At 39.4% G+C, this 25,997-nt stretch overlaps 1 protein-coding gene across 1 annotated transcript; it reads left to right on the top strand.

Annotated features, from left to right (window-relative positions):
* The first annotated feature begins 1,538 nt into the window (after positions 1–1,538).
* BMS1 (BMS1 ribosome biogenesis factor) lies at positions 1,539–24,431 on the top strand. The gene is made up of 23 exons (XM_037400021.1): positions 1,539–1,585; positions 1,922–2,163; positions 3,138–3,328; positions 3,874–3,953; positions 5,467–5,655; positions 6,262–6,404; positions 7,704–7,825; positions 8,536–8,729; positions 9,433–9,569; positions 10,128–10,957; positions 11,790–11,891; positions 13,012–13,169; positions 13,718–13,799; positions 14,747–14,823; positions 15,847–16,029; positions 17,716–17,904; positions 18,522–18,702; positions 19,238–19,296; positions 20,339–20,461; positions 21,471–21,618; positions 22,544–22,719; positions 23,046–23,207; positions 23,909–24,431. The coding sequence occupies exons 2-23, from the start codon at positions 1,988–1,990 to the stop codon at positions 24,143–24,145; spliced, it is 3,939 nt and encodes a 1,312-aa protein (XP_037255918.1). The 5' UTR covers positions 1,539–1,585; positions 1,922–1,987; the 3' UTR covers positions 24,146–24,431.
* The last annotated feature ends 1,566 nt before the right edge of the window (positions 24,432–25,997 follow it).

A 25,997-nucleotide genomic window follows, 5' to 3' on the forward strand; every position in this document is an offset into this window, starting at 1 on the left:
GTGTCAGGTGTTTGGTGTTGAGCTGTCACTCCAGACTGGTCTGATAATACCGGGCATCTTCATCTGGTCTAGGGAACACACCATCCTTATTAGCAAACCCACACTTCCAACAGTGAAGTGGAACACACTCTGAATACTGCTTGTGAGCGAGTCCAAGAAAAAAATAAATCATTCTCCCATCACAGAGCTACCTGCTGCTCAGAGTAGAGCTTTTCTGTAAGTTACTGGTTTTCTTTATTTTGTCACACATTGCTTTTAACGGACCTACCTAGCATGTATTTCACAAGTAAGAAAAATCTGTGCAGAGCAATCAGATGCAATGCTCTCTTGCAACGTTTCTGTAAACTTCTGCTTCTTGCTATGAGGTGGCGAATGCCAGAACTCAAATTACATGCTTATTCAACTTGTAGGAGGTACTTTTCACAGCAATGATATTAGTAGCTTTCCCTGGACTTTAACGCCAAAAGCCTCTCTCCTGTCATATGAGTAGGTGATGCTGAGGAAGAGGTGGGGCAGGGACCAAGTGCATTCCGTGTTGGACTACTCTTCTACTGCTTGTAAAATGCTCCTGTTTATTGAGAAGGAAGGATTTTGCATGCTGAATATTGAAAACCGTGTTTTCGTTCACATAGCTTGTCAAAGAGAGATAGTGACGACCCAGATTTACCAACGTGGTTATAGTGATCCTGGGCTTACTGCGCTGCTAGGTGTCTTGAGTTCCTCATTTTATGGGAGCCTGTGAGGCCCATTCTTTTCTTCTTGGCCTCCTCCTCTAGCAGCAGGACCAGAGGGACAGCCACAGCCCTTGGCGTTGAGGCCCTGCTGGAAGCTGCCCACCTGGGAAGCAAGATCTGGTCTCTGATCACAGAAGCCGCAGCTCACAACCTGGACACTTCATTAGCAGTCCTGCTCCTCACAGTTTCTTGGCATAAGGCAAATTACCGTGGAGAAGAGGGCTATTCACTTAATTAGGAAGGGGCTGTACCTGTAAGTAACTTCAGGAGGACTTGCCTACATGAGAGGAACCAGTACCCACTTCTCACCTAGAGCCCACAGGCCTAGTCACGGCCTGACGGGTGGTGGTGTTGGCAGGTGAGAAAAGCCCCCATCTCACTGCGCTTCATCCCAGTTCACAGCACTGGGGAGCCCTTCGCGCGGTTTTACTGACTTGTGTGCCCTCCCGTGTCCCCCGGTAAGGATTCCTTTTTTAAGAAAAAGATCTTCACACCGATTCTGGCGCCGCAGCAAGCAGTTTGCAGCGGGGCAGGCCCGCAAGCCCCGAGCGGCCGCCGGACAGCCGAGCCCTCCTCAGGGGCCGTCGGCGGGGCAGCCCGCAGGCTGCCTCAGCCCCCGCCGCCCTTGTTTGCTCCCAAAGGGAGCGCAGCCAGCGGGGCTCGCCTCGCCTCGCCTCGCCTCACCTCGCCGGGCGGGCGGGCCTCGCTGCCGTGTGCGCCGGCAATAGCGCTCCGCCGCAGCCGCCGCCTCGCCCGGAACTCCGAGCGCAGCCGCCGTTTCCCGGGGGCCGGCGGAGGGAAACGGGCCGGGCGGGGCGGGCCCACGCGGAGGCAGCGGCGCGGCGGGACAGGTGAGTGGCGGCGCCGCCGGGGGACCCTCTCCCGGGCCGCAGGGGCCTGCGGGTGGCTTGCCCGGCAGCTCGCCGTCGCGGCGGCTTTGGGACTCCGCTCTGCCCGGGGTTAGAAGTACCGGCCGGGCCGGGGACCCGCGGGCTGCGGGGCGCGGGGCATGGCCTGGGCCTAGCCCTGCGGCCGCCTGGCGAGCGCGAGGAGCGGTGCGGAGCGGTGTGCGGGCCTCGGCGCTTCTCGTGTGCGTCCATGCAGGGAGTGAGCAGCTGCTTTCCCGGAGGTGGCGGGGCGCTGGTTACCGGTGTGCGTCTGCTGACCGCGTTTGCTTCCCCTGTCAGCCGTGCGCGAGCACGAGGAGGCACTTCCCATCGTATCGATTGTAAATAAATTGTTGGAAGAGTAAGATGGAGGAAAAAGAGAAGAAGAAGCATCGTGTGAAGCATAGTGGGCCAAAGGCAGAGAAGAAAAGGAAACGTTATCTCAATGATCTGGGAATAGGAGATGAGGAGAATGCGCGGAAGAGAAACCCCAAAGCCTTTACGGTCCAGTCCGCTGTGCGGATGGCCAGAACTTTCCACAGGTAAGAAATGGGAATTGGCCATAGAGCATACAGGGTTGGCTAGATAGAAGCGTTGGATGAAGTTTCTTTGTTGCGTTGTGTAGAAGTAGACATAGTGTAATTTTCACTGCTGTGCTCACAAAGCTTTCATCGTTTACCAGGTTGTGTTGTATTTTATGCATGTATCAGAAATGTGATGCTTTCTGCATCTGTGTTTTGTGGTACAGCCGTGTTAATCTCAACGGAAACAGATATATGTAGTTCCTTACACTTGGTGGGAGTTTCACATATGTGTTAGCATCTAGGCGCTTGGTGAACCTTTGTCCAAGCTTTTGCAAATACTGAAGACTTTCTGTTGTGGTTTAACTCAAGTCGGCAACTAAGCACCACGCAGCCACTTGCTCACATCCCCTCCCACAGTGGAATGGGGGAGAGAATTGGGAAAATCAAAAGTAAAATTTGTGGGTTGACATAAAGGCAGTTTAATAGGTAAAGCAAAAACTGCATGCGCAAGGAAAGGAAAACAAGGAATTCATTCACTGCTTCCCGTTGCCAGGCAGGGGTTCAGCCATCCCCAGGAAAGCAGGGTTCCATCATGTGTCACTTGGAAGACAAATGCTATTAACTCTGAATATTCCCTGCATCCTTCTTCTTTCCCCAGCTTTATGTAGTGAGCGTGATGTTCTGTGGTATGAAATATCCCTTTGGTTAGTTCGAGTCAGCTGTCCTGGCTCTGCTCCCTCCCAGCTTCTTGTGCACCCGCTTGCTGGCAGAGCATGGAAACCGAAAAATCCTTGATTTAGAGTAAGCACTATTTAGTATCAACTGAAACTGAAGTGTGTTATCGACATTCTCGTACCAAATCCAAAACGCAGCACTGTAGCAGCTACTAAAAGGAAAATTAACTTATCCAAGCTGAAAGCAGAGCACATAAAAAGAATATATATTACTGTTTCTTAAGTTCTTGTATTTATTTATTACAAATTTCTTCTCAGAACTCAGGATTTGAAGACTAAAAAACATCATATTCCTGTGGTCGACCGTACTCCTTTGGAGCCTCCTCCTGTGGTGGTGGTTGTAGTTGGCCCTCCCAAGGTGGGGAAGAGCACCTTAATAAAATGTCTCATTAAGAACTTCACAAGGCAAAAGCTGGTTGAAATCCGGGGTCCTGTTACAATTGTTTCTGGTAAGAACAGGAGAAATGGAAATGCTTATTTTGCACTCCTTATTTGTCTTGCCTTTAGAGCTAGGACATGTTTATGTTCTCTTAATTTTTGGTCATTGTAAAGAAATCATTTGAATGTGTTACCAGGCATGCTTATTAACAGTAGAAGAAAAATGAGATTTAGGCTTTGGGGGGACTTGCCCCTCTAAACTTGTTTTCTGCCCTGCTGGGGATCCTCATTCTGGCTTTTCCTGGTTTCATTCTAACCTCTACACGTTTCCCATTCTTTTGGGAAGTAGTATTTTTTGAAAAGACCAAACAACTCCTTTGAAAACATGTACTCAACCTGATAATTTTAAACAAAAATGTTAAAACTTAGCAGAATTATAAAGATTTGAAAACGGGCACCAGTGCAATGATGCATGTTGGTCTATCTGCATGCTAGACAGGAATTTGAATTCCACATACTCTAGACGAACTTCAGGAATGTGACCTGAAAAGAAAGCAGTGGATGGTTAGTTTGCTTCCTCTGTTTCAGTCTTTGATTCTTAATTCTGTAATTTCAGGTAAAAAACGCAGGCTAACTATTATTGAATGTGGATGTGACATTAACACAATGATTGACCTGGCTAAAGTTGCTGATTTGGTAAGTTAACAATGGCATGTGATTTCTAGTATAGTTTATATTGAAAGTACTACTTCTGACTTGACTGCGCCAATGTCAGATTTCTCTACCTGTTGCTATGGAAGGAAAAACTGTGTTCGGTTTCAGAGAACAGGACTGAGCTTGAAAATAAACCTAATGTTCTGGAGCAACTCCTAGGACTTTCTTTATCCTGGGGGTGGGGGGAATTAAAGTGTGTGTGTATTGTGGTGGGGAGGATGTGGAAGAAGGGAAGTACAACTGTAAACTTTTAATGGAAGATCTTGCAACAAGCCAAGGTAATAGTCACTTTTCATTGAGGTGTTTTGGTCAAACAAAAATGTAAAATTTACATTTTTACAAACAAAATGTAAAATCTGAGAATGGTTTTTAGTCAAGAAGCTTGCAACTAATGTATGAAGCAGAAGTAACATATTAGTTTACTGGCTGGTTTTATGTGATGCACTCTGATGTCTCCATCTTTGAAGATCACTGTGTAGTATTATGATTGATTTCAGCAGAGTGTGGTCACCATTGTAACGTACTCGTAATTTTTGGTTCAGTTATTGCATCAATGGATCTCGGGGACCCAATGCATGATCCATTTGCCTGTTTAGATATATTCTGTGTGGATTTAGAGTTTATTATCTGATCAGGGTTTGGGATCCTTATGTAAATATTAACTATCTAAATACGTGGGTGTGCTAATCCAGATACTGTTCTACTTGTATGCTTTCTACTTGAGGAAGGGAGATGTATTAAAAAATACTAAAATTTTTTGTTAGTAGAAGTGACGGATGTTTGAGGTTCTGCCTGCACATGGTGGTGCTGAGCATCTGCTTGGTTTTATTGTTAGGAGGCTGAGATGACAGAATCGCTTGCAGATCTCTGTTGTCGGTTGCCATGTGTTTTGCTGAGGCCCTAATACGACTTTGCTTGTTTTCTCATGGGACTGTTGGGTGTTGTTTTCCTGTGCCAGTGTGTTTTAGTGATGCGTAACAATAATTGCAATGTGTGAACTAAGTTTGCCTAATTTTAGATTATTAATGCCTTAGAGGCATTAGTGCATCCAAGACACAAAGTATTTTTTTATTAATTTTCTCAGACATTCCTGCAGATGTTGGAAGGTACTCAAGTTTGCTTATTTTAAATTCACCAAGTAAACACCTATTCAGACCTTACTATGATGCTGTATGTTGTTGTATTTGTAGAGCAGCCTTACTCTTCTATAGTTTTTTCAGAGACAAGGAGCAAATCAAACCTATATAAAGGAAATCTGATTGATTGGTAGAAGAGATTTGATTTCCTAAGGCCCGCTAACTTCTACAGCAGCTAAGACCCATACTTTAATTAAAAAGCCAAAGCTGATTTTCAGGTTATGCGAAAATAAAGAACAAAACTTTTTGCCAAGATTTTGGTTCCTAAGAAGCTTACGACTTGAAAGGTGTGGTCTTTGACATCGGCTCCTGTGGTCACTGTGGTATTAGTGTAATGAAATGCTGACTTGTGTTTTCAGGTTCTAATGCTTATTGATGCCAGCTTTGGATTTGAGATGGAGACGTTTGAATTCCTGAACATTTGTCAGGTACATGGCTTTCCCAAAATTATGGGAGTTCTCACCCACCTCGATACATTCAAGAACAACAAACAATTAAGGAAGACTAAAAAGAAGTTAAAGCACAGATTCTGGACTGAAGTGTACCCGGTATGACATAAATATTATTTTTTTCTATATATTTTGCATTGTGGAAGTGAAATTAAAAGTGGGGTGATACTGAAGTGTTTAGTATGTTCTTACATTTCTTAAATAATACACATATATATATTTAGACATATTTTTATACATAATATATTTTTAAAATCATAAATGGGCAATGCTGATGTTGTGTCAGATTGTATAATCTTTCTTTTATTTGCTAAAATACTTGTGTAATTATTCTGTATCCCAGTGTGACAAGCCACTGAACATGAGATACTAGTTAAAAGGTCTGTTATGCAGGAGTGTGTATATATATATATATATATATATATATATATATATATATAAAAAAGGAGTAGCTGCTTGCAGCCTGAGAGACAAATTGACCTTTGTACGAGGTTTTCTGGATGTGAGTTTTTTCCCTTAAGATTCAGGGGGCCGTTTTCACATTCAAGTGAACTAGTTAGCTTGATCTTTTGGAACCAGTTGTAATCTACAATTTCCAATTATTTGGAACAAATTTGAGACAAATTTGAATTGCATTACCTTATTTTAGTTTTGTAGGTATTTAATTGATATTTAATGTTTTTATGTCTTTTTAATGTGTTTTAGGGTGCGAAGCTGTTTTATCTGTCTGGGATGGTTCACGGAGAGTATCAGAAGCAGGAAGTTCACAATTTGGGACGTTTCATCTCAGTTATGAAATTCCGACCTCTTACTTGGCAAACGTCTCACCCATATGTTCTTGCAGACAGGTGTGTGCTTTTCTCTCTGTTCTTCAATCTCAGCATAGACAGCACTTTGCTGTTTAAGAAAACTGTGATACTAGAACCAGTCAGCTCTGTGTGAATGGGTATTTAGTGTTACCTAGATGGCTCTGGGGAAATGAAAGCGTACTTACCAGGTTTGTGCCAATAACTTCAGCCATTGAGTTTTCACTTGCATCGGATCATGTAGACAGGCGTTTGGTATATTGTAAATACTTTTGAAACACAGAAAAAAAATACTAAGATAATCCTGCTTGTTGATGATTTTATTTAATTTCTGTGGAAAAGAAACAGCATGCCAGCAATTTAGTAATGTCTGGTGAATTAGTCCTCTTGAGTTCTTGGAAACACCCTTTCTGCTACATCTCCACATACAGCATTTGATTCACAGTCTCTTTGGAACATGGAAGCAGTCTTGATGGTGGCTGTGCCTACCTGAGAAATTACCTCATCTTTCATATTTTATTGCCAGAATGCTTACAGTTAGGACTAAACTCCCACCAAGTGTCCGAGGTGCCTAGAACAAAGCTTTTTCAAAGCTTCACTTCTTTGGAAAAAATTGTCAGAGAAGTAGATAAGCATTATGCGAAGTCCTGCAAAGTACACAGAGAGGGGAAAGTGAGAAAAAAATATTTTTTTGTCTTTCAGTAACATTGTTTTATGTTGCTATAACTGTTACAGTTAGGTTGGTTGGTAGGTCGGTTTTAAGCTGATTTGCAGCCAGAATGTGTGCCTTTCGTCCTGGGCTGTGTGGTTGTTTGGCCTCCCTTGTGCAGTGTAGAAAGGAGCTCTGGAAGGAGTTTCTCCCCACTGCTATGCCTCAAAACAGCCAGTCTGTCCCTCTCCCCTTCCCTGTGGTAGTTTTGGTATTGCTCACTCCTATTATTAGGGAAAATAAAGTGTTGTATGGCTGCAGGGAATGTGACTTTCAGTTGTTTTCCCTCTAATGGCAAAAGTGATTTAAGGAGGGTTGTGTGTGAAAAGTGTATAAAATCTTATGTCCTAGGAAAGCAGTATGTGTTTAGTGAAATGTCAGTAAGTCTTTTGGAAATACATTGTTGAACACGATTATAGGAGTTTTAAAATACAATTTAAAAGTATTTTTGAAAGATCTTTTTTTCCATTAATTTTTTTTCTTAAGATCATTCGATTTTGATTATTAGTCTGCAGAACATGCAGTGGCTGCAAGTGATGCTGCAGTTCCCTTGTTAAATTACATTTTTTCAAAAGTTACTGTTGGAGAACTGCTGGATATTCTAACTTTTTTTTTTAATTAATGTTGAGTAGAATGGAAGAGTTGACAAACCCAGAAGATGTTCGAGTCAATCCTAAATGTGACAGGAAGATATCACTTTATGGGTACTTGAGAGGAGCACACCTAAAAAACAGAAGTCAAATTCATATGCCAGGTAATTTGTCAGATTCTTAAAACTGTTTTTGTGCTGATGTATGAATAACAACATAGCTGTTGCTATTTTTATTGCGGAATGATTTGTGTCTTTAAACTGTATGTTGTAAAATAGATTTTTCACCTTTCTAAATACACGTTATGCTTTTGGAAATTACTTTTCATAATACCTTTTTTTGTAAAAATGATTAATTTATATAGTTTTGCTTTTAATTATGCATTTTTGGTGCAGTGTTAAACACAGTATTGGCAATGTCTGAAGTTTTTCAAAGGTGTTTTGCTTTAAAAGGTGCTTGAAGTGCAAAACATACCTGCCCTAATAGTAGAAAGTAAATTTGGCTTGTGTAAAACTTCTCGTAATCATTGAATATATTTAATATTTTAAGTGAATGATTTAAAAGCTTAAATTCAGAAATATTTTAATAATAGATTTACAGACCTACTTAGAAAAGAGAGTTGCTGGTTTTCTCATTTAAAAGCAAGCAGACAAACCCAGGGCTCTGCAGTATGCCAGTGAACTTATGTATGCTTTTCTAAGTTCAGGGGTAAGGCAGAAGAACTGGATGTTTGATACAGACTTTGCTGTTGATGAATTACTGAATGCTGTGATGGTTTAGATTTTTTCCCTCGTATCTCTTCATGGGGAATTGCACAAATTTCAGAATCAAAACTTCATAAAAACCTTATTGCTTCCCTTGTCTGTTGCCCCAGGTGTAGGAGACTTTACTGTGAGCGATGTGAGTTTCCTACCAGACCCCTGTGCTCTACCTGAACAGCAGAAGAAGCGTTCCTTAAATGAGAAAGAGAAACTAGTCTATGCCCCTCTTTCAGGAGTTGGGGGCATCGTGTATGATAAAGATGCTGTTTATATTGACCTTGGTGGAAGCCACGCTTTAAAAGAAGAGGTAAGAGAATGCTGTTGATAATTCGAGTTCTCTTGCAAAACATAGTTTTTATCCTTAGAATCAAAATGAGTGTTTAAAAGTAAGCTTATTTAAAATAATCAGTCCTTCTGTATCTGTAGTAGGTAATTTTGTTTTCTCTAGTGATTTCAGAGGAGGGGTATTTTATTGTCTCTGTGTAAAATACTGTGCAAAACATTTGAAGGGTTGGTTAATATTATGTACCTAAAGTTAGTTTCATTAACTTTCCAGACATCGATTTAAGATTTATAAAAACTTCTGGTACTGGGATATTATCACGTGTATTTTGCAGGGTAGGGTGACTGTGGAAGGATTTGACTGGTCAGAGGAAGAGGTGGAAAATGTTTGCATACAGATTGAATTCAGTGGTTTCCCCTGTGTTGTGCTAAATGTTAAATACGTTTGGTCTGTGATAATGTATGCTTGCTGGTACTTACTGTAGTGGTTATGTGCTGTGAGGGAGGCCCTCTTGAATTTTCCTTGTGTTAATGTTGTATGCTTTCTTGAAGTGTGAAGACGGGAAGGGGGAGAACTTACTATTGTGAGAAAATGTTTCTTTAAAATGCTTTGGATTTTTTTCTTGTGTATGCATATTTTGTTTTAGGCATATTAATGACTGTAAGCTGCTTATTAGACACTTGTTTATTCACTCTAACTGAAAAGTAAAAAAATCTTGGCTTTCCAGGAGGAAGTGAGACCAAATCATGAACTAGTTCAGAGCCTCATCTCCACACATTCAGCCATTGATGTTAAGATGGCGTCAAGCAAGGTCTCTCTCTTCATGGACTCCAGACCCTTAGGTTCAGAAGACGTAGGACAAGAGTAAGTTTTGAGTGCTGAGCCTTGTTTGAGCATGAATGAATCTTTAATGTCAGGCTTTAATTTAGGAAAAAAATTCAATAGAGCACAGTTAGTAGAATGGATTATTGCCTGATTCTTCCTCTTCTGAAACTACTTCTATGCCACGTGCATTTTGAGGTAGGAATAATGGATATTAGAAGAGTTTTGCTTTGCGGGCAGTATAGTCCTGCCTTCCAGGAGTTCCTTGCTGGTACAGCCCTAGGTAACAGTTCTGTTGTTTTTCACAGTTCTGGAGGATGGCAGGTATAATCTCCAGGAAAATTCATTGTATAACTTGTTTTCATTCCAGGGAAAACAAAGATATTTCTTGGAATTATTTATGGCTATAACATAGGGTGTATTCTTGAGTTAAGCATTGCATACTTAAAAGAATTCCATTGCCTTTGTTATGTTCTCCATAACCTTGCTGTGTTTAAAAAAGGATAAAATGAAAATAATGTTAACATAAAGCTTCATTGTTTCATTAAAATTTTCTTGTGCTTTACCATCTTACCCCATATATGATCTTCGGAAAACCAGGTTTGTGATGCCAAAAGAAGAGAGACAGGTTGATTTGAAGACTGGAAGAGTACGTCGGAAGGCATTATTTGAAGAAGAGGAGAAAGAAAATGATGATGCAGTAAGTGATGAAGAAGACGACCAAGAAGAAGAAGCAGAAGCAATGTCTGAGGATGGAAGTGATGGCGATGATGAAGATGATGCTGAGGAGGAAAGTGATAGAGAGCTATTAGGGGAAGAGATGGCTGTTGGGAGAGCCAAACGTCTGAAAACAGATGTGGCTAAAGAAGAAGCTGTGAATGAACTGCCAGCATTTGCAGACAGTGATGATGATCTTGAGATGAGTTCTGAAGAGGAAGGAGGAAAAACTGGCCCTGAAGAGAGTGAAATGGAAGAAGAATATGATGATGAGGAAGAGGAGGAGCAGCAAAGGACTTACGAAAATGAAAGCTCGGAGAGTGAATTTGAGACTGCAACCAAAAGAGCAGCTGAATCTAAGCAGTATGAAATAAATAGTGAAGATACAGAAATGAGATCACAAATCTCAGATCACAGTCTGAAAAGAAAAGCAGTGCTCACTACAGATTCAGGAAACTGTACAGCAGAAGAAGCATCAGAATCTGAGGTTGAAAACTCTTCTGTCGAGGGTGATGGTGAAGAAGGATCGCGTGATGACTTAGAAGTTGAAGAGTCAAATAGGAAGGGATTTCAGCACACTCAAGCTAAGAAAGCTGGTAGTACTAGACAGACGAAACTTAAAGCTGTAGAAGCTGAGGATGACGATGTAGAGAATCTACTGCGAGGGGAAGAGGAGTATGAAGAAAAAAAAGATTTTTCTGCTGACACGGCAGGTAGACTGTAAATGTTAACATTTTTTACTGCCCCTTTTTAATTGGGTTTATTGTTAAAGGATATTATAATTAGTAAATATTATATAATGTTGCCCCTCAAATATATTTATATATGTAGTTGTTAAGTGGCAAACTTAAGTTGGGAAACCTGGGATTATCTGCTTTTTTATTAAGCCTTTAATTTGCAGTGTGGTATGCAGGTCTCAGGTTTCCTTTCCCTAAAATGGAGGTGATTAAGTTTATAAATGTCATTGATTCTGCATATATTTCTCTTAACTTTAATCTTTGTGGCTGTGTGTGTAAAACAAATGATGATGCTTTTATTAAATTTAGAAAGAATAAAACATTCTTGGAGGAATGTTGCGAAAATGTATTAACTACTCATTGAGCACTGGAGCAGGTTGCCCAGAGAAGTTGTGGAACCTCCAGCCTTGGAGATACCCAAAAGCCATCTGAACGTGGTGTTGGGCAACCTGCTGTAGGTGTGACCGGGCTGGACAGGATGACCTCCAGAAGTCTCTTCCAACCTCAGCCATTCTGCAGGTCTCTGAAGAAGACACGTACCACCATGAAAATGATCAAATCTGTTATTATTGCTAGTTATGTCTTAAACTTTTGTCCTAAAATTAGGACTTGTCAGGAAAAAAAAATCAGTGGTAGGATTTTTTAGCCACAATTTAGTTTTGGTCTATATATGGAGCATGAGAAAAAGAAGCTGGGTTGTGCCTACACTTCTTAAGCCTGTTGTCATGTCCTTATTTAAATTATTTGTGTGTAGCTCCTAATTCTTGTTCTCTTTTGGAAGTAGAATGCAAATTTTTTCCCTTTTCAGGTGCACTTAAGTGGAAAGAGGACCTTGCACAGAAGGCAGCTCAGGCCTTTCTAAGACAGCAACGTTCAACCCCCAATCTTCGTAAACTCGTCTATGGAACAGGTACAAATCTGTTTGGAAACTTGTGCTGTCTTCATATATGGTAGCTTTTTAGCTGTTACCAAGTTTGCAAGTCTGCATCTTTGAGCACTGTCTTTTACTGGGAGGTTTCAGAGAGTTAATTGACTTTTTTTCATTGCTGATACTAATTTTCACTAATAATTGTAATAAAAGACTGTTTTTACTTCTCCAATAAAAAGCATTTTGAGCTCATTTTGCAGACTACTTGATTGTTACTCATGTTTTCCGATACAACTATTTTCCCCGAAACATTTAAGGTTCAGTTATTTATAGAACTATCTGGTAGATACTATGCAAATCCATTGTGGTAATTGTGTTTCATAAAGGAATATAATTTATTGGCTGTTCTCCGGAATTTCTGTTTCACAGTGACTGAGAGTGGAATATTCTCTTAGATGTGACTTACTGTTTTGTCTGTAATAAGGGTGTTTGTCAAGGAAAAAGAAAAGCTAGCTGGCTTAAAAGGAAGAGAAAATTTGCTATTTATGTTATTTGTCCTGTTTAATTCACAACTTTTCCAGTAGTTGTCTGAGTGTACAAACCTCATCATGCAGAACCTCTGTAGAACACTATGAGAATTTGGGTTTTGTAAACCTTCCATAGTGCAGGAGCAGGAAGGTTTGCTGACAGATTCTGAAATACAGATTGTTTTGGCATTGTTTCTACAACAAACATCATGTGTTTGTTTATTGGGCAGTTACTATTTTTTTTTTTTCAATTATTCCAGGTATGGAAATAGAACCAGATTTCAGGTTGTTCAAAGAAGTTTGAACTATGTGGAATCTGTGAAATGAATTACGTGTTTCCATGTGGAACCAACTGCACAACTGAAGTTCACGATGATCCCGGTGTATAGTATCTCCCTGATTGCTGCTCTCCTTATTTTGTCCCTGTGAGGGTATTAATTTAACTCTTACACTGGATCAATATACCTTTCTTCAGTCTTTTGTTTTTAACACTGTTTTTAGTTTGCATCTTTCTGCCCCTCCCCCCGCCCCCCCCAAGCTACTGCAGGTATTGTGGAACATAAGGCAGAAGAGAGGTTGTTAATGTAATCCATGTACTTTGGGGGAAATAATCACAGCTTCTGTGTTTCCTTTAGCTGTCGAGGATGAGGACCACGAGAGTGAGGATGGAGGTGATGAACTTGGAGGTTTGTTTCATGTCAGCCGTCCAGACAAAGCATCCAAACAGAAGGCTAATGCTCTTGACTGCTCCAAATTTCTGATAGAAAGGCCACAAGACTGGGATTTAGAAGAGGTAATACCATTGGATAATTGCTGCTGCGTATATTATAGTGGTTATGTCCTGGCTGTTTCTCTTGAAATACTACTGAGTTGTAATTGAAACAGACCTATGGGAGCTACGGCCGGAACGTCCCATCTTCTGCTACTTGCTGTCCTTATAAGTATTTACAAGCAAACGGGCTCCAAGGTCTGTTTTTACAGGAATGGAATGTTAGAGTAGGTCAGTTTAATGCTTGGCTGTCTTGACTGTTTGGTGGATCATAGTGTGCTATTTATTTACTGAAAAGTAAAAAGCAAGGGAACCCCAAGTGAAAATACGATGTAGCGTAGAGACATTTTTAGTGTAAAGACCTTTGGGCAAGAGTTGTATTTGGTTTCACGTCCTGCTTTTGCTGAGGCATTGTGTAGTTGGTAATGATGTCTCGATGTGGAGCTGTGTGTGAGAATATCAGATTATCTCTGAGGTCATATCTCTGATGGAGGAGTGGGGAGCATATTGGAGGATGTTTCTATTGATGACAAGCTGTAACTGGACAAGGCAACGATACTGTTATTTTGCAGGTTATGAGCAGTATTCGAGACTGCTTTGTTACTGGGAAGTGGGAAGATGATAAAGATGCAGCAAAACTGTTGGAGGAAGATGGTATGTGTAAGACTTCTAAAAATGATTATACAGGATTTTTAAGAGAAGTATGACTTTGTAGTTATGTATGTAGAACGTTTTGCTTTAGCAATATACTTGCAAATTTTTTTCAAACTATTGCATAAAGTATTATACAGATGGTAATATAATTAAACATTGCTGTAAATAGCTGTACAAACAGCAGGCAAGTAGCGCATTCTGAAAATAGGCTATATAATTTAAATTAGGAAGTAGTCCTTAGTCAACACTTGGCCATGCCAGCTTTGAGTTACGTATCAGTCAGCTGTTCATCCCCTTCGCATGGTTTCTTTTGGATAGTCTTGGTAGAAATAAACAGAAATTCTTCTTTAGTGGGAAGACAAAGTGGTCGTTCAGATCTGACTGAAAAGTGAGATCTGTCCTCAGATGTTGTGGAGGTGGTGGTTTGTGTGGTGTGTTTTGGTTTGTTTTTTTTTTTCCTTAATTGTGAAATATTTAGAAAATACTAATAAGATGTCTGTGTCTTATATGCAAAATGATTTTGGTTTGACAGGCTTCTATAAGCATTTGTTTTGAACTTAAACTTTTATTAATTTTTAAAAATTAAAATATAGCAGGTAATTTCAAAGATAGCTCATTTGCTCTGCTGGTGTCATTAGAGTGCTGACTGGTGTGCTGCATGATCCTTTGGAATTATCTGGACTTTATTTACATTTTTAAAATCAGAACATTGAAGTGATTGAAAGGAAAAGGAGAAGCCACTGATGTTCAGCTGAGAATTTTCACCTGAAACTGTAGAGAGGGCAGAACAGACTTACAAAACTGTTGATGGGAAGAGAAAATATTTGGGCTGAAACTAACCTAAAAGCAGTACAGAGAAATACACAATACTGAAAACAAGAGAAATTGTATGGAACAATATAACAGAATGGTTAATTGTCAGGTCTCTTGGGTGCTTATTGTTGCAGAAGAACTTTATGGAGATTTTGAAGATCTTGAAACCGGTGTTGTGCACAAAGGAAAGCATGCCGCTGAAGGAGATGAGGTCTGACCTGTGTTTTTATGCTCTTTAGCAACATACATGTATATGAGTTTCTGATTAAGAGATAGGTGTCCTGTGTAATAAGTTTAGTTTTCACAAATCAATAGGAAAGAAATCAATGGGTATGAGGAGGAAAAGGTATATGTATTATGGACTTTGGAACATATAAATGTCTGGAATGGCATGTTTTTAGTCTCAAACTACATTGTTGCTTAAAGTTAATTATGTGGGAGAAGTCACCTCACTTATTTAACAGTAGGTGTCAGGCTTAATCAAGAGGTGGAGCTATGAGAGAAGTATTTTAAAACCAAATGTGATCGTAACTGTTTGTACTGTGTCATTTTATCTGATGCAGAAGATTACAGCGCTCTGTTTAAACACAACAAATTGTGGAAACTGACAGTTTCCTAGTTGTTTCTCATATCTGCATAAAAGAAGCTGGTGGAAGCAATTTTATGCTATGGCTTGGATAGCTTCCAAGAACAGAACTGTAGTTGTCTGTGACTACAGATAGAAAAATCATTTTTTTTTTTTCAGACTGAGCAACTTGATGGCTTTACCCTCAATTTTATAATGAAATGCAATGGCATCATTTTGGCAGTTTTCAAATGGGTCGTGAACAAACTTCCTCCTTTCTGGCCTTTAGAGTGCTGCCTTCCAGCATGCTACTACTCAGTGCAATCAACAATTCCTTTTTTTATTCTTTTATTATGTGGGCTTCTTTTAGCTGCAGAATAACAGACAGGGCAGTGCTAGGTCTGCTCCCTGTCATTAAAGTAAGTATTAAGTCAGGAGGTTTTCTCAGTGAAAAGGGATATGATTAGATCATTAAATGTTTTGGTCACTGCTGAAGTTACATCTTCTTGTTTGAATGACTTCAGTTTTAGACAGAAGTTATCATCTTTGAAGGGTCTAATAGTTTGCATTATGACAAAATGTTACTTGATTATATATCTTTAACTGTTAATCAGAATGGGTGGTTTTCTGTGAACTGTTTTATGTGTTTGATAACTTGCTGTTGATTAGTCTGGAAGTGAAGAAGAGGAGGAAGATGGAAAAACGTCCAAACCAGAACCTGAGGAGGAGGAAAAGAAAAAGGAGCGCATGGACAAGAAACGGAAACTGAAAGAAATGTTTGATGCAGAGTATGATGAAGGGGATGCCACATACTTTGATGATCTTAAAGAAGAAATGCATAAACAAGCACAGGTACAAACTGTTAACCGGGCGGTTTATCTGGCTGTACATCTTCAGAAACACCCCGCAGTGTTTGCCAAAGGTTTTTTTCCTGGAAACACGCATGACATTTAGGAGCTACTTCAGAAAGTACATGCAAAGAAATACAGGCTTGTAGTTTTTTTTTATGGTTTAACTCTTTGATTCCATTAGCTGGAAAGACAAACAGTCCAAACAACTGAAAGCTTGATTTTAATTAAGTAGTTAAACTATATTCTAAATCACTGGATAAGTCATAACTTCATCTGCTTAAAATTTTTAACAGTTATTCATTTGTCCCTTAGTGGTGGAACTAGCGTGAGAGATCTCAAAAAAACCCATGAGAGAAGGTACCCCTCAGGAGGAGGAGGTGGGATGGGTGGTGGGGAAAGGCATCCTTTTATGTGTAGGAAGGTCAAAATCTTTCTCATGATAATTTGCGTCCAATATTTTCCTGATGTTATTTTTAGTGTGATTTTTGCTATGTTATTAATGGATAAGTAAGTTCTATGTGGCAGTCTTTTTCATCAAACTGTCAGGTTATTTTGAGGAAAAAATAATCGATGACCATTGCTTCAGGGTAACTGTATCCAGAATTGGAGGTGTTGGTTTTGTTTCCAGGCCTCAGTTTTTTAGATGAAATCTTGTAAGCTTGAAAGCAGCTGCTTTCTTTAGATGACTTGGAAGAACGTTGCCTTATATTGCTCATAACTTTGCCTTCTCTTCTGAAAAAATCTTGTCCTAAATAGTTATTAAATTAATCATTACCCTCTTGCATTAGCCTCTGTCTTAAGTGATCATATGAACTCTGGTATACTGATGTGCTTGCTAAGAGAGCTTAAAGTGTAAAGAAGGACATTCCAGTAAAATAATAGAAGATAATTCAGAACAGTTTCACTTAAGGCCTGTTGCAGAAATACGTATCAGCAGTGATTCTACTGCAGGATGGAAGGGCAAGGATCTCAAAGTGGGGATGTGTAAAAGCTTCTGGAAAAAAAACCCCAAACAAACTTGGATGAGAAGATTTGTGCCATATCTCAATCTGAATCAAAATTTTTTTGAGAAGAAAAATTAATAATGAATTTGCTTAAATGTGGCATCTTATAGGTAGCTGAATGTCAGGAGCTAGAACAGGAGGGTGATACTTCTGTTATTCACAACGCTATCTTATTGAATATTTACACAATATCTACATTCATATGGTACAGAAGAGCTTTGAAAAGACCCTTTTGATGGTCTGCAGTGTGAGGATGCACAGAAGTGTTTTTAGGCTGCTGAGTAAGATAGGAGCCCAGCCTCCTCATAAAGTGACACCTTAAAGATCAGGACGTTCACTTTAAAAGTTACTCAGGCTTCTAAATCAAAAATGTGCTTTTGACAGTTATATCTTTAAAATCCAAAGTCACCATTATGAAAGATACATCAGAAGTCACTCAGTCATTTGCTTCTCTTGGGTACTGTCTTTCAAGCAGACTAACAGGCCCACTTGGGATTTCAAATTGGAAGGAATTCATGGTGGCAGAGATCTTGTTCAGAATAAAAAGTCACAAAACCTATCAGATATTTCCCAGAAGATTTATATAAATGTTAGCATGTTTTAAATAGAACTGGCACCTCATGAACAAGTTGTTAATACTTCAGTTTTGTAAAACATGTGGTGACTTTCTCTTTGTCACGTAGCTTAATCGAGCGGAATTTGAAGATCAAGATGATGAGACCAGAGTGCAGTATGAGGGCTACCGGCCTGGGATGTATGTTCGAATAGAGATTGAGAATGTCCCATGTGAATTTGTCCTGAATTTTGACCCTCATTATCCTATTATTCTGGGTGGTTTAGGCAACAGTGAAGGAAACGTCGGCTATGTACAGGTAGGTAGCCAAAGCTGCGAGTGCACTTTGTCGGGACAGGTATGCTTTCTGGAGTTGATAGTTTCTGGAGTTACTATTTATTTTCTGTTTATCAAAGCTACAGTAAGCACAGAGAGATACCTTCATCTTTGCCTCTTGAATAGGGGATTGGCTTTTGACACAATTAACTCTATGGTAGCAGACACTGGATTTTTACAGGCTTAACGGGAGAAATGGAAGAAGTTACTGTTTAATGTTCATCTGCAGAGATGTCTCGGGACTAAGGTCTGATACTGTGATTGCTAAATTGCAAATGTAAATTGTACTGTGGGGTTCGTGGTCTATGAACAAGTGGCTATTGAAAAGTTACTAGCATCTATGTGTGTATATATATATATTTTAGATATAATAGCTTGTATGCATGCAAGCATGACTCTAAAGTGAGCAAAATACTGATTAGCTTTGTCTTTCCAGTCAACCTAGTGTTAATGAGAATATTTGAAGACAGAAGGCTTACTGAATAAAAAATTCTGGTGTAGATGGAAGTTGCTTTCAATCATTCCTGAAAATTAAAGCTTGAATTTCACAATTAATGCTGTTATGCTGTAATAGCATTGTTCATCTTTTCTTCTAATTAGTTGCGCCTGAAGAAGCACCGATGGTATAAGAAGATACTTAAGACACGTGATCCTTTAATCCTCTCATTAGGGTGGAGGCGATTTCAGACTATCCCGATGTTCTACATTGAAGATCATAATGGGCGTCATAGGCTTCTAAAGTACACACCACAACATATGCATTGTGGAGCAGCTTTTTGGGGTGAGAATGTTCTAGAGTTACTATCCTGTATCACTTAATTGTTACAAAATTCTCAAGTTTTACAGGATGTATCAAGAAATTCAGCCAGTAGCTTTTGGAATTAGAAGACCTTGAAAAGTTGTGTTCACTGTGGAATATAAAATAACACCAAATAGTATGGGAAGATAGGCAGTTGCCTATTATTTGTGAATTCTTTGAATGAATTTTATGAAGTATTTGTCTTTTTAACAAATTTTGAGCATTTTGTTAGACTGTATTGTATCAAAGAAGAACCTGATTTGTTGGCTTGGTGCAGAGAGACACTTGGACACATGGTGGGCCCAGCCATGCAAATGCTTCCGTATGTGAATAATTTCTTGTTAACCATTCCTTTAACTGTCACGGGGCTATATACATGAGTAATGACTTGAATGCTGTAAACTTTTTTTTATATTCACTGAGAATATTTGGCAGGTATTTCAAAGTGTTCTGACTTTTAAGTAGAGGCTAGATTTTGTGTAGTAAAGCTTTTCGTAAATGTTTTGTTTCCTTATAGGGCCCATCACTCCTCAGGGGACAGGATTTTTGGCAGTTCAGTCTGTCAGTGGTGCAACGGTAGGTTTGTTATCACAAAATGTTGATTACTGCTTTCCATGGGTCTTTGGATGAAATGTATAGATTTAGGGAAGAAGGTTTACATACGATAAAGTGTTGATGTTGTAGGAACTGAGAAGGTAGGTGGGCTCAAATTTTTGAAAGGTGTATTATGATTAGATGGGAAACTGGATGGAGGCTTTGTGGTTTTGTTTCCTTTTTTTTTAATCAATTTAACAATTTTAAAATATAACGATATTTAACAAAAATAAAATCTGCAACACTGAAAATGACAAATACTACTTTGTGGTTTTCTGTGAAAGGATCTATACCTACTTGGTTTTCAGGTACTAAGTATTTAGATAACTTTTTGAACCTTCTTACAGGATGAGATACTGATGTTCCTGTTATAGTTTGCTCTCGGTGTGACTTTTCCATGTCTTGTTAGGATGTTTATGAGTATCTGAATTAATTTAAATAATGTTAAAGCAGTATTTATCAACTATGGCCTTTGCATACGTATTACCAAAAGGTAGATTTATGTTTATATGTAACAAAAGCCTTGCATGACATTGTAATGAGCCACAACGGTAATTGGAGTGGTGATGATTATCTCCTTCCTAAAATACCCTTCAAGTCCTTTTACCCAGTCATCTTGTTACATGTATTAAAAAGCTATTTTTGTCATGTGTCCCTAGCATAATATAGTGACTTACAGCAGTGCACAAAGCACTTCTCCTTTGAGACTTCCTGTCTGAGTAAGATTCTGTTTCCTAAAGAGAACACAGCGGAGGTAGATAACAAGGGCTCTTAGATTGCTTCCAAGGTAATTAGAATGGCAGTTTTGAAAATCTCGTTAGTGAATGGTAGGAATGTTATGTCAGCGGCAAGTCAACTAGTCTGTACAAAGTCAATTTGCATTTTGTCAGCTGCTGTACCCCTGTAAAGGTTATAAATTCTGAACTCCACCTGTAAAAAGCAGTGAAATTGTATCATTGAAATGGTTTCTTTGCTATGTGGCAAATATACATTCAGCAATGTCTTTCATTTCTGTATGTTTCAGCCTGATTTCCGGATTGCTGCGACAGGAGTTGTGCTCGATTTAGATAAATCTATAACTATTGTAAAGAAATTAAAGCTAACTGGTTTTCCATTCAAAATTTTTAAGAACACTTGTTTTATTAAGGTAGGTATGTGTACTGTAAAACCACATGTACCGGTGTTAGGAAGGAATGCAACCTGGGACTACATCTGTCTTGCCTGAGGCAGAAGATCCCTGTAATTGTTGCATACTGTTCTGGATCTCAGTAGCTGCTTGGGGTTTTTTTGAGCTCGCTTCATTGTCCTTTCTAAAGGTGCTAATCATTAGCCAATGAATATGAATTATTTTTAATGAGACAAAAATTCTGGAACAGTCTTCTGGCTCACATTCAATGTGGTTTCCCCCTGCCCATCCTTACTCAAACCCACTGATTAGCTTCCCACAGTGGCAGACACCTCTGGAGAATGTGAACCTGTCTCTGGTGTCATTCAGGCAGTTTGAGCCCACTGAATTTCAGCTCTGGGATGACTTTTAGCAGTGATTAGGACAATTACAAAAGTGTTTGGGGCAGGAAGCATTGCAGAAGTGAATTTTCACTGACGTTCCAGCTGTCCCTAGTTGTACTTTCCGGCTCAGGAAGAGGTCAGGTTTATTCTGCTTTTGGGGCAGTAAGCAATGAAGCACTGATCCCAACAGTGAAGCACTTAAGTATTCAGACTAAGCATACACAGAATTTTTCCTGACTTACTTGTGATGTATGAAAGAAGCACAAACCTTGGAGAGCTGTATTGCATTAGAGCCTCACAGCTAGCAACTTAAGGCAGCTGAGTTGCTTTTAAGGTGTGCTGTGTTCCAGCATGTGACTTTAAGAGAATCTGCCTAGTTCTCTTCTAAATATGTTATGTTTTAGAAATTTTAGTTATATTTAATGCTAAGAAGCCTGGCTTGTAGTATGTGATTCTAAGTAAGTTATCTTAAAGTTGGCGTGGTAGGTTTGTGGTGTGGTCCACACTTAGCATTTAAAGGCAAGGTTATGTTCTTCCTATTTCTTTGTAAGATATACTTGTGGGAATTACTTATGTTTTTGTGGCCTACCTGGGTCACAGAGAGAGACTTAGCATCTTGAATAATGGTAGGTAATTCACACTTTCAGGGAATGTTTAACTCTCAGTTGGAAGTGGCTAAATTTGAAGGTGCAGCAATTCGTACTGTGAGTGGTATCCGGGGACAGATCAAAAAGGCCCTTCGAACTCCAGTAGGAGCTTTCAGAGCAACATTTGAAGACAAGTTGCTGATGAGTGGTAAGTTGCACTTTCTGTGTAAGTTATCGCACAACTTTCATCCCGCTTCACAGGTTGAAAAGCCGTGTGTCAGAATCTCTGGAATCTGATAATTGAGATGTAAATTCAAAGAGCATGAAATACCTGGTGAGATGCAGAGTGAAATTTAAAAAAATAAAGTATATTTTATATTGGGTTTCTTTCAGTTATACTCGGAAGTCGTATTGTATGCAGATGAAAAGGTTTGTCTTGGAGACCTGTTTCTCGGAGTGTTTTGAAGTGTTTTACACAGCAAGGTGTGCTTTTCTCCTTGAACATGAAGATGAATTGTATTTAGTGGTACAAGTGCTAGAAAGACTTTTTTTCTGAGACCTCCAAAGAGTGGCATTGTAACTCTAGTTCACTGTGTTCCCTAACCTTTTGGGGAAATTATGCAGGGGATGGGGGTAAGTGAGCTTGTATATTTGCTGAGTGTCACTGTGATGTTGAGAAAACGAGTTCATGCTTATTTGGGGTTATATGGCCTCTGTTTTCCTAAACCCATTGAAATTACAGCTAGTGCAAAATAAAAGCAAGCAAATTCTTTTATTAAAGTAGTCAGAGGAAAGTAAATTGATTTTTTTAGTAATAGTGGAGGCACAGGTACATATATGAACGCCATTGCTAGTTCTTCAATTGAATATGAGTAATGAATAGGGTGCTGTTCAGCTGGCTGCTCCTCAGGAACATGTACTGTTTATGACTTTATGGGGTTTTGCAGAATCCAAGTGTACAAATAGTTATGTTGCTTTTGCCTCATGTTGAAGAGATTTTATATATATACCAAACACAGTATTAGCACGTGGTCTAGATATTAGTTACCTATTATATTCAGGCAATCTTTGCATAGACTGTGGATGTGATGAACTGTTGTTATAGAGCCAAATAACATTTCCTTTTCTTTCAGATATTGTCTTTGTGAGGACTTGGTATCCTGTTTCCATCCCGACATTCTATAACCCTGTAACATCCTTGCTGAAGCCAGTGGGTGAGAAAGACAGTTGGAGTGGAATGAAGACAACAGGCCAGCTGAGGCATGAGCGAGGCATTAAACTGAAACAAAACAAAGATTCTCTGTATAAGGTATATTGGACACATCCTCTCCCCCCAGCCCCCTTTTTATTTAACCAGTGATCACAGTCAGATTTGTACTCTGCCTCAGACCGGTGCAAACCGAGAAAAGCAATGCACGTGGCAGAAGTTTTCTCCAGAAGCTTGCTGAGACTTTTGCTGTAGGAAAATTGGGGTGAACTTACCATTCACAGTTGGATGTCAGGGGTGGTGGTGGTGGGTGTTTGCTTTTTTTCTTGATTTGTGGTGGTTTAGGTTTTTTTCCCCTGAAAGATGGAAAACAAAATAAAAGCTTTTAAGATCATGAATCTTATATATGTTCTATATCATTCTTTTAGCCTATTGTGAGGGAGAAGAGGCATTTCAATAAGCTCCACATTCCTAAAGCACTGCAGAAGGCTCTGCCTTTTAAGAACAAGCCTAAGAATCTTGAGAAGAAAGGCAAGACTCCAAAAGACCAGTGGAGACCAGCTGTTATCAGGGAGCCTCATGAAAAGAAGGTAATTATCACTTACTCTGAAACAAGGACTCCTGAAGGGTAAATGTTGCTTGGACCATTTCTAACTATTTTTTTAGCACTTGAATCTACTGCTAGTGTTGAAGACATACATGCTCCTAGTGAAAAATCCTCACCTGCAGTTTGTTTTGTTCCTGTTTGGCATGCAGTATGTATCTGGAACTGTCACTGAGTGTACAGTGTGTATTTTTTAAACTAGTAGGTCACCTGAAGACTAAATACGACTTTTGTCCTTGTCACAGCACTTGCAAGGTATTTCAGTTGGATGTAGTACTTTTATGTTATGGGCAACTTAAATTGGCAGCTGTGGTCTCTTATTGGACTTGTCATTGCTATGCATTATTAATAGAGACAGGACTTGAAGCAAATACTTGGCTTCAAAAATTGAGAATTATGTGTGTTTGCAAAGGCAGGAAGTTCCAAACTGCAGTATAAGTGTTCTATAGTAGCAAGTAGGCATAGCCTTTTAAATAGTATCTAGCCAAAATCGGGTTTTGCAAAAATGAAACCTTTGATTAACTTCCTAACAAGACAAATAATTAAACCATTTTAGAAATTGGGTGGCAGGTGCAGAAATAATTAGGAACTTGCTTTGAATCTCTGATTCTCTCTGCTGGGGTTAAACTGTTTCTTGCTCACCAAAACTGAACTGTTTGTGTACTGATGCTCTATTTTCTGTTTTAGATATCAGCCTTACTCAATGCTTTAAGTACAGTGAATAATTATAAGATCAGGAAAGCCAAAGTGAAACGTCGGGAACAACTTAAAGAATATCTCAAAGTTAAGCAGAAGGAGGATGAACAGAAATTCCAGAGGCAAAAGGAGGCTAAGAAAAAAATCTATCGCATACTGGGACAGAGGGAAAAAAAGAGGCAGAAGTCAAGCTTGAAAGGATCTAGCAAGGCAGAGAAAAGTATGTAAAACTTCATCAGATTTCCAGACAAATGATGAAATAGGGTAGCTGTGCAATTTTCTTTTTAAGAAACAAAAAGGCCTTGGACTGCACTAGATATGCTTTCAAGAGAAGGAAAAAAAAATGCAAATATGACCTTATTCACACTCTTGAATACATTTGGCAATGTATATACATAAGAAGTATGGATTTTGGTTTTTCTACATGGTATTCTGGAGGACTTTGTATTTCAGTATATTTCTATCCATACTGCACATTCTGTCTAGCCAATAAAGTATTTTAATGTCAATTACAGAATATTTTTTGTGTTTTGTCTTAGTACTAGTGGACTGCTTTGGGGAAAGAACTCTGGATGTCTCCAAATGTGTTCCTGTGTTGGCAGTACTTTGAGCCGTTGCCTAATTTTTGCCCTTGGCAGATCTTCCATTAAAAGACGTGAAGATCAGCTGTTACTGGGCAGAAGTTTTGGATTCTCTAGCTTTGATGTGCTGGCAGATGGCACCAGAGTAGCTCGCTCCTGTGCTTAGATCATTTGGTCCTGGAGGAAAGTATCTCAGTTTATTCCACTTCTCACTAGACATCAAGCAGATCTTCAAATAATGTTCCGTCCAGATCTTCTGTTACTTAACCAGTTTTGGCACACTGAGGCTGTCAGTAGATCCCTCAGTCACTGCAGCTTTCCAGGCAGGCAGTATTAGACCTTTCCCAAATGTGTTTAACTACTTGGTGATTCTGTGTGAGGTAAGTGCAGACAGAATAACTTGCTTCTTTGGGAACACTTTCCTACATCCAGCCAGTTTGTTTTGGTGGTACAGTGTCAGACTTTCTTAAGATGAATGGAGCAGAGTGGCAGTAGATGGTTGCAATTCTGTTAAATTAACTGAGAGTTGAAGTCTTTCTCGCATGGCAAGAGGCTTTGAACAATCATTCTCTTGGAAAAGCAGAGCAATTTATTTTTTTATGCCATATGTGGTATCAAATAGTTACTGTGATACATGTATTTTTAATGCTTCATCCTCAAACAGGCAGTGGGTCAGATAACATCGGTAATTTCTTGGTCTCCTTCCTACTCTTCTTCATCAATCCAAAATTCATTATTATTTCTATTACGCTGTAATAGTATGTGCTGTTTCAGATGGGAGATCCTGTGTGGGATCAGGCTGCCTCACACACAAGCTTTCTGCTGAATAATTTTTTTCTGAACGTTTAGCATTTCAGGTTTTTCTTAATCTTACAACGTTCGGTGTACTGGTGCTGAAATTCTAGTGCACCCATCTTTGCCTGTGTGATGTTAGGCTGAAGCCTGACTCAAACTAATTTGTTGGTAATTTTTTACACACACACGCACCCTGTGAGATTCAGCTGAGGTCATGTAACTATGAAAACATGGTTTATGCTTAAATAATTGAAGATTCTCTACTGAATAGACAACCACTGCCTTCAGAGTTTTTCAACAAAGCTGTTGGCTTTTTCTGTCCCAGAGTGGCATGGGGTGGTCCACCACGGCTTTGTTCTGCAGGGTTGTTTCTCCTTTTGTCATACCTAGCAAGGCGAGGTCTAAACTAAACCATCACAGAAGTCTTTCCCATCAATCCCATTTTTATGCTGTTGTGAGCAAACTTCCATCTTATGTGCTGTTTGTATCTTCCATGTGTACATGTGTGACAAGTAGCTGGAGTTCTTTTGGGCGCCTGAGAAGTTATCACTGCAACACTTAAGGTTTCACATCTGCTATTTATATGTAATAAAAAATAACTTTATTCTGGTTTGTTCATGAGAGCTCTGCCAAAGACAAAAATGTGGAAGCGGTGGACTTCAGTCTTGTTTTCGTTGTGGAGAGAACCATGTGGAGAGCCAAAT

The sequence above is a fragment of the Falco rusticolus genome, chromosome 9, assembly GCF_015220075.1.
Source record: "Falco rusticolus isolate bFalRus1 chromosome 9, bFalRus1.pri, whole genome shotgun sequence".
NCBI lineage: Eukaryota > Metazoa > Chordata > Aves > Falconiformes > Falconidae > Falco > Falco rusticolus.